A 15,847-nucleotide genomic window follows, 5' to 3' on the forward strand; every position below is an offset into this window, starting at 1 on the left:
CTTTGTTAGCTCCCCCGTGTTTTTTTTTTTTTTTCTTTCGCCCTTTCACAGGTTGGGAGTAGTCGATGGCTGTCCATATATGATGATTTTCGTCCCGTGATACCAAATATGGGCATGCTGAGGTGCAGAGCGTAGGTGACGCTTTAAAAATCCTAGTGTTCTGTTAGCGGATGATATGATGTTTGAGATATGCGTATTCCACGTAAGATCCTGACAAAGATGAACACCAAGGTATTTGTATGATTGCACAATGTCGAGAGGAACGTTAAATATGTCGTAGCTGAACAGGAGGGGGTAATGGCGACGATGAAACGACATATATTTACATTTAATTGTGTTAAGTGTCATTAGCCATTCATTGCACCAGTCAGATGAGTTAAACTATTTTGAAGGGATTGTTGTTCAGAAGTGTTACTGACTGTTCTGTAAACAACACAATCGTCAGCAAACATCCGAAAATGGCAATATAAGTTCTCAGGAAGGTCGTTAATATAAGTTAGAAACAAAAGTGGCCTAAGGACGGATCCTTGGGGCACGCCCGAGGAGACTGGTAGGAGGTTAGACATTTGATTATTGACGATGACTGATTGGAAGCGGTGAGTTAAGAATTCTTTTATCCATGCTAGTATATCAGGATGCAAGTTTAGGCGAGAAAGTTTCAAGAATAAGTGGTTATGAGGTACCTTGTCAAATGCCTTGGCGAAGTTGAGGAAAATAGCGTCAGTTTGGAGGTTAGCATCAAGCTTAGCATGTAAGTCATGAATGAAAAGTGCCAGTTGACTTTCACAGGAGTATCCTTTGCGAAATCCGTGCTGCGAAGAATGAAAAAAATTATTTGAATCCAGAAAGTTCATCGTTAAAGAGTAAATAACGTGTTCCATGAGTTTGCATGGTATGCTGGTGAGTGATCAGTTCAGTTTAGTCGTTCAGTCGTGTCCGACTCTTCGTGACCCTATGGACCATGTCACGCCACGCTTTCCGGTCTCTCACTATCTTCCTAACATCACATAACTTCATCTGCAGTGTCTCGAGGATGCCATCTAACCAACGCGTTCGCTGCCTACCCCGATAATTCAGTGGTGAATCTTTGTTACCCGACTTGTGGACCGGAACGACCTTCCCCACTTTCCAGTCATGGGGAATGGCACCTGTAGAGAGAGACTGCGAGAAAAGCAAGCATAAAATCTTAGCAGAAGTATGATTAACATTATTTAGAACCTTTGTGTTAATTTCGTCAAAGCCGGCGGATGATGACAATTTTAGTTTATCAATAAGACATGATATGCCGGCTTCCGAGAAAGTAACGGCTGGCATTGAAGTTCTTTGGTCACTTGCTGTCGTGAGGGGAGGCGGTTCTTGTTCTTTAGTGAATACAGATGCGAAAGCAGAATTAAAGATGTTAGCACACTCAACATCGGAAACAGTGCGTCCGGAATCATCAGTGAGGGTAACAGTGCGTATAGACTGCGGGTTTAAAAGCTGCCAGAATTTAGTAGGATTATATTTAAGTATGTTGGGCAGGTCAATATGATAAAATGAGTGTTTGGCGTGTTTTACTGCAACCAGGTATGTCTTTTCAGCGGTGTAATATTTTTTCCCATGCGCAGTCCTGTCCAGTCTAGTTGGCACTGCGGAACAAACGTTTCTTTTTGTTTTCTAATCTCCCCAGAGCCTTGGCGAACCATGGTTTCTGTTTGTTCGCGCGGAAGCTGCATTTGGGAACATATTTGTTAGTAAGTTCGTTCATTTTATCGGTAAACATCAACCAATTTTCGTGGATTGTTTGTTCTTGGAAAGAGCGCTGAAAAGTTGGGAAAAAAGCTTCCAGTTCCCTGTTTATGGCTTCGTAGTTTCCTTTGTTATAAAGGGTGATTGTTTTTTTTTTTTTTGTTTTTTTTTTTGAAGTTCCTTTTGTTGTTGGAGTGAAGGTGAAAGACGCATGGATGACTTTGTGATCGCTAATTTCCCGGAGATAAGTGATGGAGTTGAGGCTGTCAGGGTGGCTAGAAAGTATAAGGTCAAGAATGTTAGCGGTATCTCCTGCGATGCGTGTAGGCTGGGTTACTAATTGAGTTAGATTAAAATTTAGGCACACATCCATGAACTCCCGTGATTCATCCTGTCTAATCGCTGTCCTGTGACTCGTTGCCGGCATGGTGCGGTTAGCAGTGTTCATGAGTCGACTGACCGGCGTCCGCGGCCTCGAGCACGCGCACGATCCTTCACATCCACTCCTTCTAAGAAATAATGTTCGCCGAATATTAGGAGTTCACCGTGCACGCACACACACACACACACACACACACACACACACACACACACACACACACACACACACACACACACACACACACACACACACACACACACACACACACACACGACCTTTCGGGTATGATTTCACGAATGTCACTATTTTCTTCATCCCGAGCACTGAGCCAGGATTTCAGAAATATTCTTCAGTGTAAGCACCCTTTGCGTGAACAATGAGATACTAATGAACGCTACAAAATCTTCGAGAACGAGCAAACAAAAACCCAACTAAAATCAATGCCAGCGTTAGGTACAAAACAATTCTTTTTTCAAGAGAGAGTTTAGCTGTTTCATCCTTTCAAGCTGTTAGCTAGGGACTTCTGCGCCAGCCACTTGTTTAAGGAGGTGATACCTAGCAGCTGGAAGGAGAGAGGGAGCGGAAACAGGGTCAGCTTGCATTTATTGTTGCCATGTTATCTGCGTTAGAATTTCGGCCGATTGCAATGCCTCCTCCTCGAGAAGGGCGCCACCGAGCTGCGACTGCAGAAAGTTTTCCAGTTCATCACAGGGACTAAAGTTTTCAAGCCGACTGCTCTTTCCCCTGTGCTATAATGCAGGGTTATTAATACTGGCAGGGACTGCGCATTTGTCGTTCTCCCTCTTTCGTTCCCGTGAGGCAACCGCGTCGGCAAGAGACGAGTATATATAGGCTGGTGATTGCTTTAGTCGGTTAGCGGGAACCACAGCCGTCGATGCCACTGCGATCTCCCGAATCCTGAAATTGACTGCACTTCTGCTCGATAATCCTCCAGCGAACCGTATGGCATCCGTCGCTCTCCGTCAGCTACCGCATCTGGCGTGTCTGGGTCGCGGCCAAACAAAAGGTAGAAAGGCGACTCACCGGAGCTCTCATATACCGCCTAGTTACAAGCAAAGACAGCAAACGGTATCCATAAATCTCATTCACGTTGATCTCGCGAAACGTAGTGGGATAACTGTTGACTTGCGGTTTGGTTAAGCCTCTCCACAGCGCAGTTACAAGCCGGTAAGGGGTTGTCTGCCTTTTGTCAATCCCAAGAAGCCGATAGACATCTTTCATCAATCTCGAGAGAAAATTTAACACCTGATTCGTTAACAGAGGAACGCCGATATGGAGATTTTCGTTCCGTGATACCATCTATGGTTATGCCTAGAGTCTGACCACTCGACATCGGCATGGCGCAGTCAGCAGTGTCCATGACTGGCGTCCGCGACCTCGTACACGCACACGAGCCGCCACAGCGTCATGCGTGATGGATTGTGATGAACTAAGAGTTGCTTTCATTGAATTTGTGCTTGGCAGGGTGTATTACGGAGAGTTAGATTCGAATACAGTTTATTCCATGGTGTTGAAGGTAGATTACGGTAAATTATCCCTCCATTGTACAAAGTGGTTTGTGGTTTTTTGGGTTTAACGTCCCAAAGCGACTCAGGCTATGAGAGACGCCGTAGTGGAGGACTCCGGAAATTTCGACCACCTGGGGTTCTTGTATATTGTATTAATTGTAAATTGTGGTGTATTAAGATTAAAGTTTGGTAATGTCGATTAAAAGTCGATTGCGTCAGATTTATTGGAATATTGTGGATTATGATGGGAAAATTTGTCTTTATCTAGACTATTGTACCTTGCGGTAAAACAAGGTAAATTATGGTGGGTTAATTTGCATTGCGTTGGATTAGACAGCATTCGAATGGATTAGAGCGGATGAAATTGCATTAGAGGAAATAAGATTGGACTTTGATGGGTGCGGTTATTTAAGGTGAATTGTGATGTATTACAGTGAATTGATGGCAGATTACTGTAGACTACTAGTTGGGTTGAATAGCATTAAATGCCCCGGCTATTTTTTTATTTGGTGATTCCGTTAGACTACAATGGTAGCTGGTGGAATCTGGCCTAATAAGCTAATGATTTAGCATTAAAATACGAAAAGTGATGCGTGCGGATGGAACGAAAGTTATCGTGCCACGTTGCTATGAGTAACTGGAGGGCGCTCGTCGCCCTCGCGAGGCTCAATGCCAGAACAGAAAAAATCAACGGATCGGCCCGTCAGAGGGGCCGATCGGTGGTGCAGCAAGGGGCAGCGCACGACGAAGGCCTGGTAATAGCTTCGACATCTCAAAAGGGGATACTTTGATTCAACATTCAGAACTGCCGTCTTGGGCGAAGTACGTGCTAGGAAGGCAGAGCTGTACGAGGGCGTAGGAAGCTTGAATATAAAGCCGCCAGTGGCCACTGATTATACTATGTACTGGCCTATACTGGCTAATGTGTAGTCATTTTAATGCTCATAAACAGAAAATAAAAATTAAAAAGAAGTTTGGCAAAAATTATAGCATTTATACGTGGCAGTGCTGCACATGTTTCACCCTCTGCGGCATACAGCTCTTTGTAGTCGGCTGAAATGACATATTTCTCATTTATATCTCTGCTTTTGCTATGAATCTGTGCGAACGTAGCACCATACTGTGGGATTGGTGTTTTTTAGGGATCGACACTAGCAGGGGCGGGGGTTGCGAAAGCACTCCCTCATGCGCCAAACTCCCATGTTCCAGACGAAAGGTAAAGCCTCATCATCGGGTCATCTCTACCGTAGCTAGCATACAATTCTAAGCTGCAGATCATCCACACCCTTATAAAGCCCCGCTTTGACCAAACCGCCTGAACGTCCCTGCGGAGCCTAGCAATTATGTGTCTAATTGACGGTAGATCCGAGGATACCAAGTTTGATTACCATATGTCAACTTCTCATCTGACAAGTACCGAGTTGACAGTCGGACTCTCTGGTAGCTATTCTACGAGTGTACCGCCTCCATGCCTGCAATTCATGTGAAGTGCCAACTCCCACACGCTAGAGGGTATACGTACTCGTGAAGTTTCGCTCACAACGCCCCCTGCGCAACCACAGAGGCTCCTACCCAGCTACCCTCCTCTTCGGCTTTCCACTTTACACTTGCATCTTCCTTTTTGTGCCGCTACCCACCTCACTCTCCAGGCGCCACAGCAGTACAGTTCACAAGATTCCCATATCTTGCAATGCTTCTAATAGGGTGGACACCCAAGCCAACCTATACTGTCTACACTTAAACTCAATTCGCCTTTAAGTGCAGGACGAGATACATCTCAGTGGTCCCTCGGGATCCAAAAGCTGCGTAATACCAGCTTGTTCGAGACGTCTGTACGTGTTCCTGATGACCATGACAGGCTACGAGCTGCCGAGCAGAATCTATTTTAGGCTTCGGGTTTAACTGCCACTGCCATAAACTGCTGCACGAACAAGGCGCGCTCCAGTTCATGATGGTGCTAGCCGCACTCTCTGCATATGTAAATACCAGCTAAAGCACGGGCGGCTGAATGTGCCGGTCTCCGAAGGGGCCCATTTATTCTAACCTGCTTCATATATGCAAAATAGCAGATAATGGTACTTCGGGCGACTCGTATGGAGCGATAAAACCAGAACTCGGAGGCGTGCACAATTTCAGAAGTGCCCTAAATGATGTTGACGTCATGCGACTTTCTTTAATTTTTGGGAAGGCTTTTTATAGAGCTGCAAAAATGAGAATTCGATGCCAGTCGGCAAGCTTCTTTTTTTGTAAAGTTATCTGCTTGCTAACAGACTGAGGAAGAGTTTTCAATGATTTCCCGTCAATACCTTCATCCATGGCGGTGGCAGAGGAGGGTAGGCAACATATCAGAATAGGCAACGGGCTAAGGGGGCAAATATTTTTCCATCGCCAACATCACCCTCAACCTATACTTCGTCTCACAAGATGTTTGCAGCACTGCGAAAGGCAGAAGCACCCCGGTCCAATCAGGATTACGCGCACTACAATAGGAGCTCCTATGCGCCTATCGCCCCCCCCCCCCCCCCCAATTGGCGAGGGCGACAGTGGAAGCAAAATTACCTATTATAGTGTGCAGGGGCGAGATGATGATGATAATAAGCTCTTTATTTCCTCCCAAAAATTGGGGAACCAGCCAAAAGACTGGTTGCACTGCTTAGAGGAGGTCAGCAGGGATCCCTTGAGACTATGCGGCCTCCAATGCGCGCAAAATGAGCTGGCGCTGTTGGGCGAGTTTAGTGGTACGCAGGAGGGACTCTCATGCATCCACTGTAGCTGAATTGTCTGCGTTGTGTTGTGTACATGTCCATATCACGTGAACGAATGTGGCCGGTTGGTGTTTGCATGCATGTAGGTGCAATAAGGTTTCGGAAAAGTTGCCTATATAGTCATGGGTTTGGGAATGGTTCCTGTTTGTATTTTGCGCCGATTGACGGCCCCGCGCCGGCATAGTTCCCAGTGTGCGAGGCACTGATCCTGAAAGGGTCAGGGTTCCCCTTCCTTTTGCAGTACTGCAAACATCTTGTGAGACGAAGTGTACTTCTCTCGAATAGCAGCGCCACACCTTTTCTCCCGCTTTTGCTTTGTCATGTGCAGGATCTCAAACTATAGACACTTGTTATCTCCTCGTCTCAGAGGCTATTGGCTGCGTTTCTGTTGTGTGTTGTAAAGCTAATGCAACTGTAACGTTGTCGCCTTAATCCCATTGATCACACCTTAATTGTTATTGTGCTTCATTTGGCATAATGAAAAATGAAATTTGAGTATATATGTTACAGAAGTATAATATGGAAGTCTGTAAAAGAAACCATCAAGATGAAAAGGGGGTCTGTGGATAAGTCTAGGGCAAGAATTTAAATGCGAAATCATTTCTTAGCTCATGAGTGGCGTGAACAGAGCCCATCATCATATAGCCTGTCATATGCGTGCCCGAACGAACTGAAACTTAAAAGAGCGTCAGGAATCGAACCACCATCAAGCCGATAGCTTCCAATGGCCCTGGCCCGAGAGAACTACACTACCGCCTCACATTCTTTTTTCCTTTGTTTATTGCATGTTTTGCAATAGGCGTTGTCGGCTGCGGCGATATATAGTGTAGGAAAATTTCTCTTCCTCGGACGTTTTCCACAACCGATCGTGTAACTGCAACATACTGTCGCATAGTGCAGTAAGCATCGTCTTCTTCATCAAGTTCGAACTCCAAAGCACTCTCGCGCGAGCAGAGATCGAACATATCGTCGTTTTCATAAGTTTCATCTGCGTCGCTCCTTCATTTAACATTGGTATAAATACACCATACATGCACCATCCGGCCGAGAGCGGCCAAGATTCGCTGGCGAATTATCGAGCGAATCCCCCAGACGGCGTGACAGAACCCGCAGTGCTTTCGCATTACTGGAGCTATGCAGATTTAGGTGCACCCCTGGAATTCCGACCCTGTACGTGCCGCTGTCAGTTATGCGAGTCCGACGTTTTCGACGCGACTGGCAGAGGCGGCGACGTCGGCCACGTACGTCAGTTACGACGGGCGCATCAAAAAACTGCCGCTTCTACAGTCCGGCGCGGCTGGCGCACGTGCACTAAAGTCCCTTGATAACGTGCACGGCACAGCGGCGCGCATGCGCACAAGACGCCCTCGAGGTCTGGTACGTTTTCGGTGTGCATTTTCGAGCAGACGAAAGGGCACCTGCAGGGAGGAACTGGCTGCCTACCGAGGCACTAATCACTGTTGTGATCAAGGCAATGATGCGATGTGTTTACCGCGAATGTTCAAATGGCACAAAGCCTTTACAGCCAGCCGTGGAGAAGTCCAACCTAGCAACGGCCTGCCCGCGTCGACGACGCGGCTATAGGGACGGAACGATTATTGTGCACGTGCGTGTTTTACTGAAAACTAATCATAAATTAAGTAAATGCACGATTACACAAGAGTTAGAGATTAAACAGTAATGAGGATCCCTTTGTCGGTCCGCCGCAGTTTCTGTAGAATTCCACCAATTTCGCGAATTCCCTGGTTGTTGAGCCGAACGTTCTGAGATGATGTTCTGAGATATCCTAAGTGGAGTGCCGTTGACCATAAAATCAACAGCATGCCCCTGTCGAACGCTGTCCTAGGTGTAACAGTGTACTACGAGCTATTTCAGACATCCATATATGGAACATGTTTTCACTGCATATAAGCGGCCTATTTGGCTGCGACAGAAAATCTTGAATGCGTCATATTAATTCAAATTTCATCTTTAGTTTTGCTTCTAAGAAGTGGAGCCCTTGCTCAAAAACGATGGCGTTCGCGGGTTCGATGTAGACAGCACAGGGTGAACCGACTAACTTCAATACATTTGCAAGAACTCTGCACTGCATTCCAGCTCTTGTTTTACCCGTAGCCAAAGGAGGCTATGATTTCACGTGCACGGTTCAGCTATATAGGGCAGTACTTAATTAATCTCTTGCCGAGTTCTGGCCGCCGGCGTGTTCCAAGAAAAAAACAATGCCGTGATTAAATTGCGGTGCGCTTTCTCGTACAGCTTGTGGGGGAAACGACAGAGTTTGATATGCGGTTGTTGGCCCTTAGTCTTAGAGAGGCTGTGGCAGCCCACCACACAACAATAGGTCGAACCACTGAATTAGCCCTGACGGCACTGCTGCGGCCATCGTAAAGCCGTCAGTCTGTAACAACAGGCGTGTCAGTTGCGTTCTCATAAGCGATCATGCTTCCGGAGCTCAAAAACTGGCCATTCGCTCTAGCAGATAACTAAACAAGTGATTGTGCTGAGTAACTGTTGAAATAAGAAGTATACATGAAGATGTCCCCTCGCCTCCATCAAAGGTCTTCAAGCATTTTCTCGCTATTCGTCCCGTGGAGTGAGAAAACAGCAGCAAGAATGGCATGCCTCGGCTTCTGGTCAATGACCGAGGAAGAACTGCTCACTGGTAGGTCATTGATCTCGGACAGCCGCCGCAGTGAGCTAACCTCCCCTGTCCGTTGTCAAAATGAGTCAATTAGGCTAAGTTAGTGGTAGGTTCATTTTGTGCCATTGTCGACGATATGTTATAAACCGCACCGAAAAGGCACTGTAGCACCTGTAACATCTAGGTGTGTAGTCGTCGTTCTTCTGAATGTTCCGTTGACCTGCTGCCTAAAACGTCTCTCGCCAATGTCGAGCAGACCCCCTCCAATTGATGATCAGCCACACAGGGAATCTGCCCTCTCGTCGTCTATGCGCTTCCCAACTGACCTTTGGGGTACTCATCACTGAGTACACGCGCGCATCAATGGTTCTCCACAAGATTGCCAATGACTGTGTAACCCAACTGAAATTGGCCTGTGGCTGACCCTAAGTAAATGACTGGACTAAGATCAGCAGCTGATATTTTCGGCCAGCCAATGCAGGTTCAAAGGTGGGCCATTGTTGGCTGCTAATTACGCTAGTTAATGGTTGACCCGACTTTCAGCCAACTATCGGCAAATGGTAGAGAATTAGTCAGCACCCAACGTTCCGCAGCCAAACATCGCCCAAAATAAGGCCGTGGTTGGCTGACGAGGTCGGCCAAGTAGTGCGTTTTAGCGACTGCAATTGCATAATGTTCTCAGAGGCGACAGAGCGAAGTTCTTACATAACAATTATCAGCAGCATGAGACTGTCCTTTCTTATTTTAAATTTTTGCCATCGGAAACTTAAAAATTATTGAAACAACCCTTGCGATGGTCAGTCTAAAATGTGTGCTGCAGAGGATATATATAAGCTGGCCGAAAACTACTGTAAGATATGTGTGCACGCACAACGCGGTCGTGCCTTGCTTCAAAGTTTCTTTGGTGCATTGTTTCTTGCACAATTACCTGGCATGATGGACCTGGTCACCATGCTTGTGATAATTATGTTCACTGCCAGACATCTGTTCTTTGCAATCTGTTGTCTTATAAATTAACCATATTTGTTTCAGCTGTATAGAATATTCTCAACGGCATTTTTTTTTCAAGAATGTGTTTTGTTTGAAACATTGCAGAGAGCCTTTTTTAAAATATTCAGGCAAAGTTTTGCATTGCTAGCGTGTACATTGTCTGCACGGTCGGCCTCCAACTTTGGCCCAACTGCAGTCCCACATTGGCAACCATACAGGGGCCTAGGTTGGTCAAACTACTTGCAGACGTCGTGCGTACGTAAAGACAACATAAGGGCCTACTAGGATGGCCAGTCTAAGCTGAACCAAAAACGAGCTCAGCCCAATCATATTGACCAAGCTCAGCCCGAGGTCGACCATGTTGTACGTCAATGTTGTGCCAACATTGGGCAACAGTCAATTTTTCAGGTCGGAATTTACTGTTATTAAGAATACTTCCAACCACCAACTCCGTGCCAACCTGTAAAATCACAGACTGGAATGAACAAAGGAGGATGAAAGTTAACTTCTCAGACATCAGTTACTATCACAACAAAGAAATTTCATTACGTTAACAAAGTTGGTAATCAGTGCATAAATTCAGTCATATCCATTAAATACCTAGGTCAAACAATTACGACCAATCTTATGTGGGATACTCATATTAACGCCATATGCACGAAATTATTCAGAAATTTGTGCTGCTTGCATAACAAATTAGATCCCCGTCTAATATGTAAAACTCGAAGCATATCACTCTGTGGCTCGATAAGTGCTAGAGTATGCCTCTGGTGTTGGACCCATACTATGCCAAAAATATTGAGCAACTGGACTGCACATGCTGCCAAGTTCATGTCGTAAACGTTCATCCGTAATTAATATAGTGATCCACCACAAGTTAGAGCCACTCCAGATAGGATTAGACAGATTGCCTGGTTAGCTGTATTTTACTTAATACATCACAACAAAACAGGTTTTCCATGTGGATTATACTTATTTTCTCTACCACAATGGTGATCAAGATTGAACATACAAGCGTGATAAGGGGAATCGTGTGCCAGGACGACACAATTCCAAAATCTGTTTCCTTACACAACCGAATAATGGAATCGCCTGCTAGCTCTTATTTAATGTGCTCCAATTAACATTTCTTTGCAAACATACCTTTACAACCTTTTCCTCCTTCCCCTGCACTCAAGCACAGAGACATTGGGGCTTTCACACTATTCTTGACTTTCCTACACCTCCGCAGTCAGCCATGCACTCATGTCTGATCCCTCAGATCAGTTCAGTCGTGTCCGACTCTTCGTGACCCTATGGACCATATCACGCCACGCTTTCCGGTCTCTCACTATCTTCCTAATATCACATAACTTCATCTGCAGCACCTCGAGGATGCCATCTAACCATCGCGTTCGCTGCCTACCCCTTCTCCGGTGACCCTCAACCTTTCCCAACATCAAATCTTTCTCCAGCGACTCCTCTCTTCTCATCAGATGACCAAAGTAGCTCTGGTTGTGGTGCTGGCGGAGACTCTTGAGAGTTCCTTGGACTGCCAGAAGATCAAATCAGTCGATATTGTCGACCATAAACCCTGACTGCTCATTGGAGGGTCAAATTCTAAAGTTAAAGCTCAGCTACTTTGGTCTTATCCCTCACTTGATATGAAAAAAATGTGAAGGGAGAGAGCAAAGGCCCGAACATCAAAACCCGAGAAACGGAATAGGCCTGTATCTTCTAGTTAAAGTACCACTCGGACCTTTCCATACTATCAGGATCGTTTAAGAGACTATAGTTGACAAATACGACACAGCCATGCGTGGCGAAACTGCATGCGCTGCATCTCCACTTCTTGCCTCTGCCTTGTGCTGCACCGCTGCCTCATGCTCCGCGCTGGCCCTGTGCAGCAAACGTTGGCAATTTTCTTCCCTTGCCTACTTTTCACTGCACTTTTACTCTCTTACTTTCTCAACAGATCACGCAGCCTTCTGTCCAAATTCGTAGCCAGCTTTACTTTCTTTTTCGTGGTCCCAACATACTTTGCCTCATGGCAAAGCTGGCTTCTCCTTGAAGATGAAAAGCCTGGTGGTCAAGCCACATCAAAAAACCACCACTGGGTAATTTATATGCCTCAGAGAAAAAAATGGCCTCACAATCCTAGGCTGCACACTGTAGCAGTTTCAATGAACATGCTTTTGCTATAAACAACAAAAACTAGTACACTCGTCTATGAAAGGCAAAGTGGCAATGAAGTCCCACTTTAGTGTGTCCGATATCACTATATGGTACTCTCCTGTAGTATATTCAGTTTAAGTAAATTAAGGTGACGCAAACTTTGCATGGCCTACTGTGCAAAAAGGTAATGAAAAATGCCGTTTTAAATGCTTCAAACTATGCGCCCTGAACCGTTTTATGAAACAACTGGCACCATTTTACGCTACGTAAAACAAACCTTGCCTGAAAAGCACAGCATAAATGAACACAGCTACATTCTAAGGAACTAACAGTGGTTGCTTCTTGTATTTTTCATTTTGGAATGTTAAGAATCTAAGCTGACCAAAATATTAGCATTTAATTATCAGAGGAAAGGGCCGTGACGGTTGCATAATGGCTAACATCTTTGTTATGCGTGTATTCAGCCTCGCATGCACTTCCGAATGTTAGCATCCCTGTTCAGGGACAGGGTGCCTCAAAGCCAACACACTCCTTTTCAGAGTGTTCGGCGTCACTTTCTTACTCTGTGCGTTCTGTTGTGCAAAAATGCAATAAAAGCGCTGTTTTGGATGTTTCCAAACACACCAGACTCGACTTCCTTATGTCACTGTACCCACTTAAGTCAAGAACCAGAAAGTGGTCAGTGACGGTAATTTCCCACTTTCTATATTTTGAGCTGACCAACAGCTGCATACAGTACCTGTAAGACACAAGTGCTGAGAAGCTTGCACAGAAAAGTATTTTGGACGTGACCGCCTTCCAAACTGATGTTGCGAACAGCCTAATCGCACCTCAAAAACAGCTTGGTCGGCCAAATAGCAAGTATCCAGAACCTGTTGCGATGAAGGCTAGACTGCATTTGCTACTGACAGCTACCATTAGGTACGACGACTACAACCACCGATCGAAGCATGTCAACACATGTAACTCACTGCACTACCGCCGTGAAAGATGCCCCGCAAAGTGTCGGATTCGCTTGCAAAAGTGCAACATCTTTTTGTGTATGCCTGCTCAGAGAAATTGCTTTTACCTCTTACACAATAAGTAAATTGATGTAATTAAGAACTTTTAACAGTCTTTTGTGCCTGATATCTTGCCAAGGACACTATCGCACTTTCTGCTAGCATGCATTACTTTTCTGAACTGAGGTGGTGCCCTGTCCCCAAATGGGGACTTTGCAAAAGACAGTGAAAAATAAATTTTTGTTTCAGTTCCTTCAGGATATGTCATTTGAAGTGTGGAAAACTGAAAATGGCCCTCAGATATATTTTGTACTGCAAAGATTTTTTTTGCGCCTGAAGGGGATATTTACGAAACTTTTCAAAGAATAATACAAGGACCCTACATATAAATGGCTTCATTTATTGGGTTTAATGTCCCAAAGTTACTCAGCCTACGACGGACGCCGTAGTGGAGAGCTCCACATAAATTTGACCATATAGGGTTTTTTTTACATCCACTGACATTGCATGGCGCATGGGCTCCTTGTGTTTCACCTCCTACTACGACCAACTGGGTCCCCACATACAAATGTCAGCAAACAATAAGGTCATCAAATGAATTTACTTCAGGTTAAGCACAAATGCGGCATCGCAAGAATCTAAAGCAACTCTAAAATCAAACTAATAACACAGGCCCCATAACACAGAATGTTACACGCCCTGGGGCACATAAAAGCATACAACAAAGCAGGCACCGACAACACAGCTGATGGGAGGGTAGTGTGCATGAATGACTGACTGCCTTTATTTATATTTATTATACTGCTAACATTCAGTTGGTGCGAAGCTGGTAGTCTCCGTTCTGTGTGATGTAGCGCACCCAGGGGAGCGCCTGGTAGCCGCTCTTCTCTATTATCTTCAGGTAGCGCACCTGGGGATTGAGAGGGAAAGAGAGTGACATCAAGTTTGTATGTTCCGGCTATCAAGACAGGCTACAGGGTAAGCCCCAGCCGGTATTGCAACAGGCTGAGAGAATGAGAACTGACCAGCTGTTGAGCTCTCCCCCTTTTCGCCAATTCAAACAGTATATATTTATTATGCATAACTTCAGTCTGCGAGCAGGGCTTTTTGCTTTGCCAATAGCCGAAACTGATATGACATTCTAATTGCTTAGTTTCCTGTCACTCATTGCCATCATGTCTTCTGCTGCAGGGCTTACAATGCCCTACTTCTCACAGTTGCAACCGAAGTGACTTCCGCTTCTGGCATTTCGGCCAATCGAGTGCTGTCGAAAGACATACAAAGTCTGGACAGAGACCCATATAGACACTTAATAATTACATATAGTGTGTATAAGCTGCATTTTCTGCTCGCCATTTACCCTCCTTAAAAAAAAGTAACTATGTACAGCATGTTACACAGTTATATTCACCCCACAGAATGCTTCTCCCAGCTGAACCGATGAAACGTTCAAAGCTCAAATTGTGCACAGAAATGGCGCAACTAGAAGTGAATCATTGTAGTGCCTGCTATTTCATCCCATCTTGCGCATTATTTGCAACAAAAAAGAAGGCACGCAGGGAGAATACCGACCTGTATGCCAGAGGTGGTGAAGTAGGGTATCTCGAACTTGACCTGGATCGGGGCGCGTCCCTCGGTCTCCTCACTTTCCACACTGGGCAGGCCAAAGTGCGCCCGCATTAGGTACTCCTTGCCACCCTGCAAATACAATAAAAGCACCAGTGTCATTCACTGCCATGCCAATTTTTTCCCAATTCAAACAGGTTGATGGATGGATCAGGCAGCAAGACACAGAATGGCAACCTCAAATAGCACGTGTCTTGCTTTGCAAGTTCCTCAAGCACTTGAGTCCATGCACTTATATAAATATTTGCTTTAGCCAGATTGTATTTCGTTTAAGCATACTGAAATTGCTCATAGCAGACTATATTAATTCAGTCAGTTCAGTCGTTCAGTCGTGTCCGACTCTTCGTGACCCTATGGACCATGTCACGCCACGCTTTCCGGTCTCTCATTATCTTCCTAACATCACATAACTTCATCTGCAGTGCCTCGAGGATGCCATCTAACTATCGCTTTCGCTGCCTACCCCTTCTCCGGCGACCCTCAACCTTTCCCAACATCAAATCTTTCCCCAGCGACTCCTCTCTTCTCATCAGATGACCAAAGTAGCTGAGCTTTAACTTTAGAATTTGACCCTCCAATGAGCAGTTAGGGTTTATGGTCGACAATATCGACTGATTTGATCTTCTGGCAGTCCAAGGAACTTTCAAGAGTCTTCGCCAGCACCACAATTCAAACGCGTCAATTCTTCGGCGGTCAGCCTTTTTCTCGCATCCATACATCACACTCTCGCATCCATACATCACAACTGGAAAGACCATAGCACGAGTTATACGAATCTTGGTTGGCAGACAAATGTCTCTGCTCTTTACTAGGCTGTCAAGGCTAACCATTGCTCTCGTTCCCAGATGCAGGCGTCTCCTAATTTCATGGCTGCAGTCTCCTTCCAAGGTAATCTTGGAGCCCAAGAAGAGAAAATCTGTCACAGCTTCCACTTCTTGTCCATTGATGCTCCAGGACTTGATAGGGAAAGATGCCATGAACTTTGTCTTTTTAATGTTCAGTTTAAGCCCAAACTTCTCACTCTCTTCTTG

The 15,847-nt window shown here is 45.4% G+C and overlaps 1 protein-coding gene across 1 annotated transcript in view; it reads right to left on the reverse strand.

Annotated features, from left to right (window-relative positions):
- Positions 1-13,947: 13,947 nt before the first annotated feature.
- The window catches only part of AP-1mu (adaptor protein complex 1, mu subunit), a 33,206-nt gene continuing 31,306 nt past the window's right edge, over positions 13,948-15,847 (reverse strand). Inside the window, exons 9-10 of the mRNA XM_084576094.1 lie at positions 14,763-14,888; positions 13,948-14,100 (exon numbers count right to left, since the gene is read on the reverse strand). Coding sequence (XP_084432220.1) covers positions 14,002-14,100; positions 14,763-14,888 — 225 coding nt within the window. The 3' untranslated portion in view covers positions 13,948-14,001. The remainder of the gene's footprint in view (positions 14,101-14,762; positions 14,889-15,847) is intronic.

Source organism: Amblyomma maculatum, chromosome 8 (genome assembly GCF_055883805.1).
Source record: "Amblyomma maculatum isolate TAMU_Amacu chromosome 8, ASM5588380v1, whole genome shotgun sequence".
Classification (NCBI taxonomy): Eukaryota; Metazoa; Arthropoda; class Arachnida; order Ixodida; family Ixodidae; genus Amblyomma; species Amblyomma maculatum.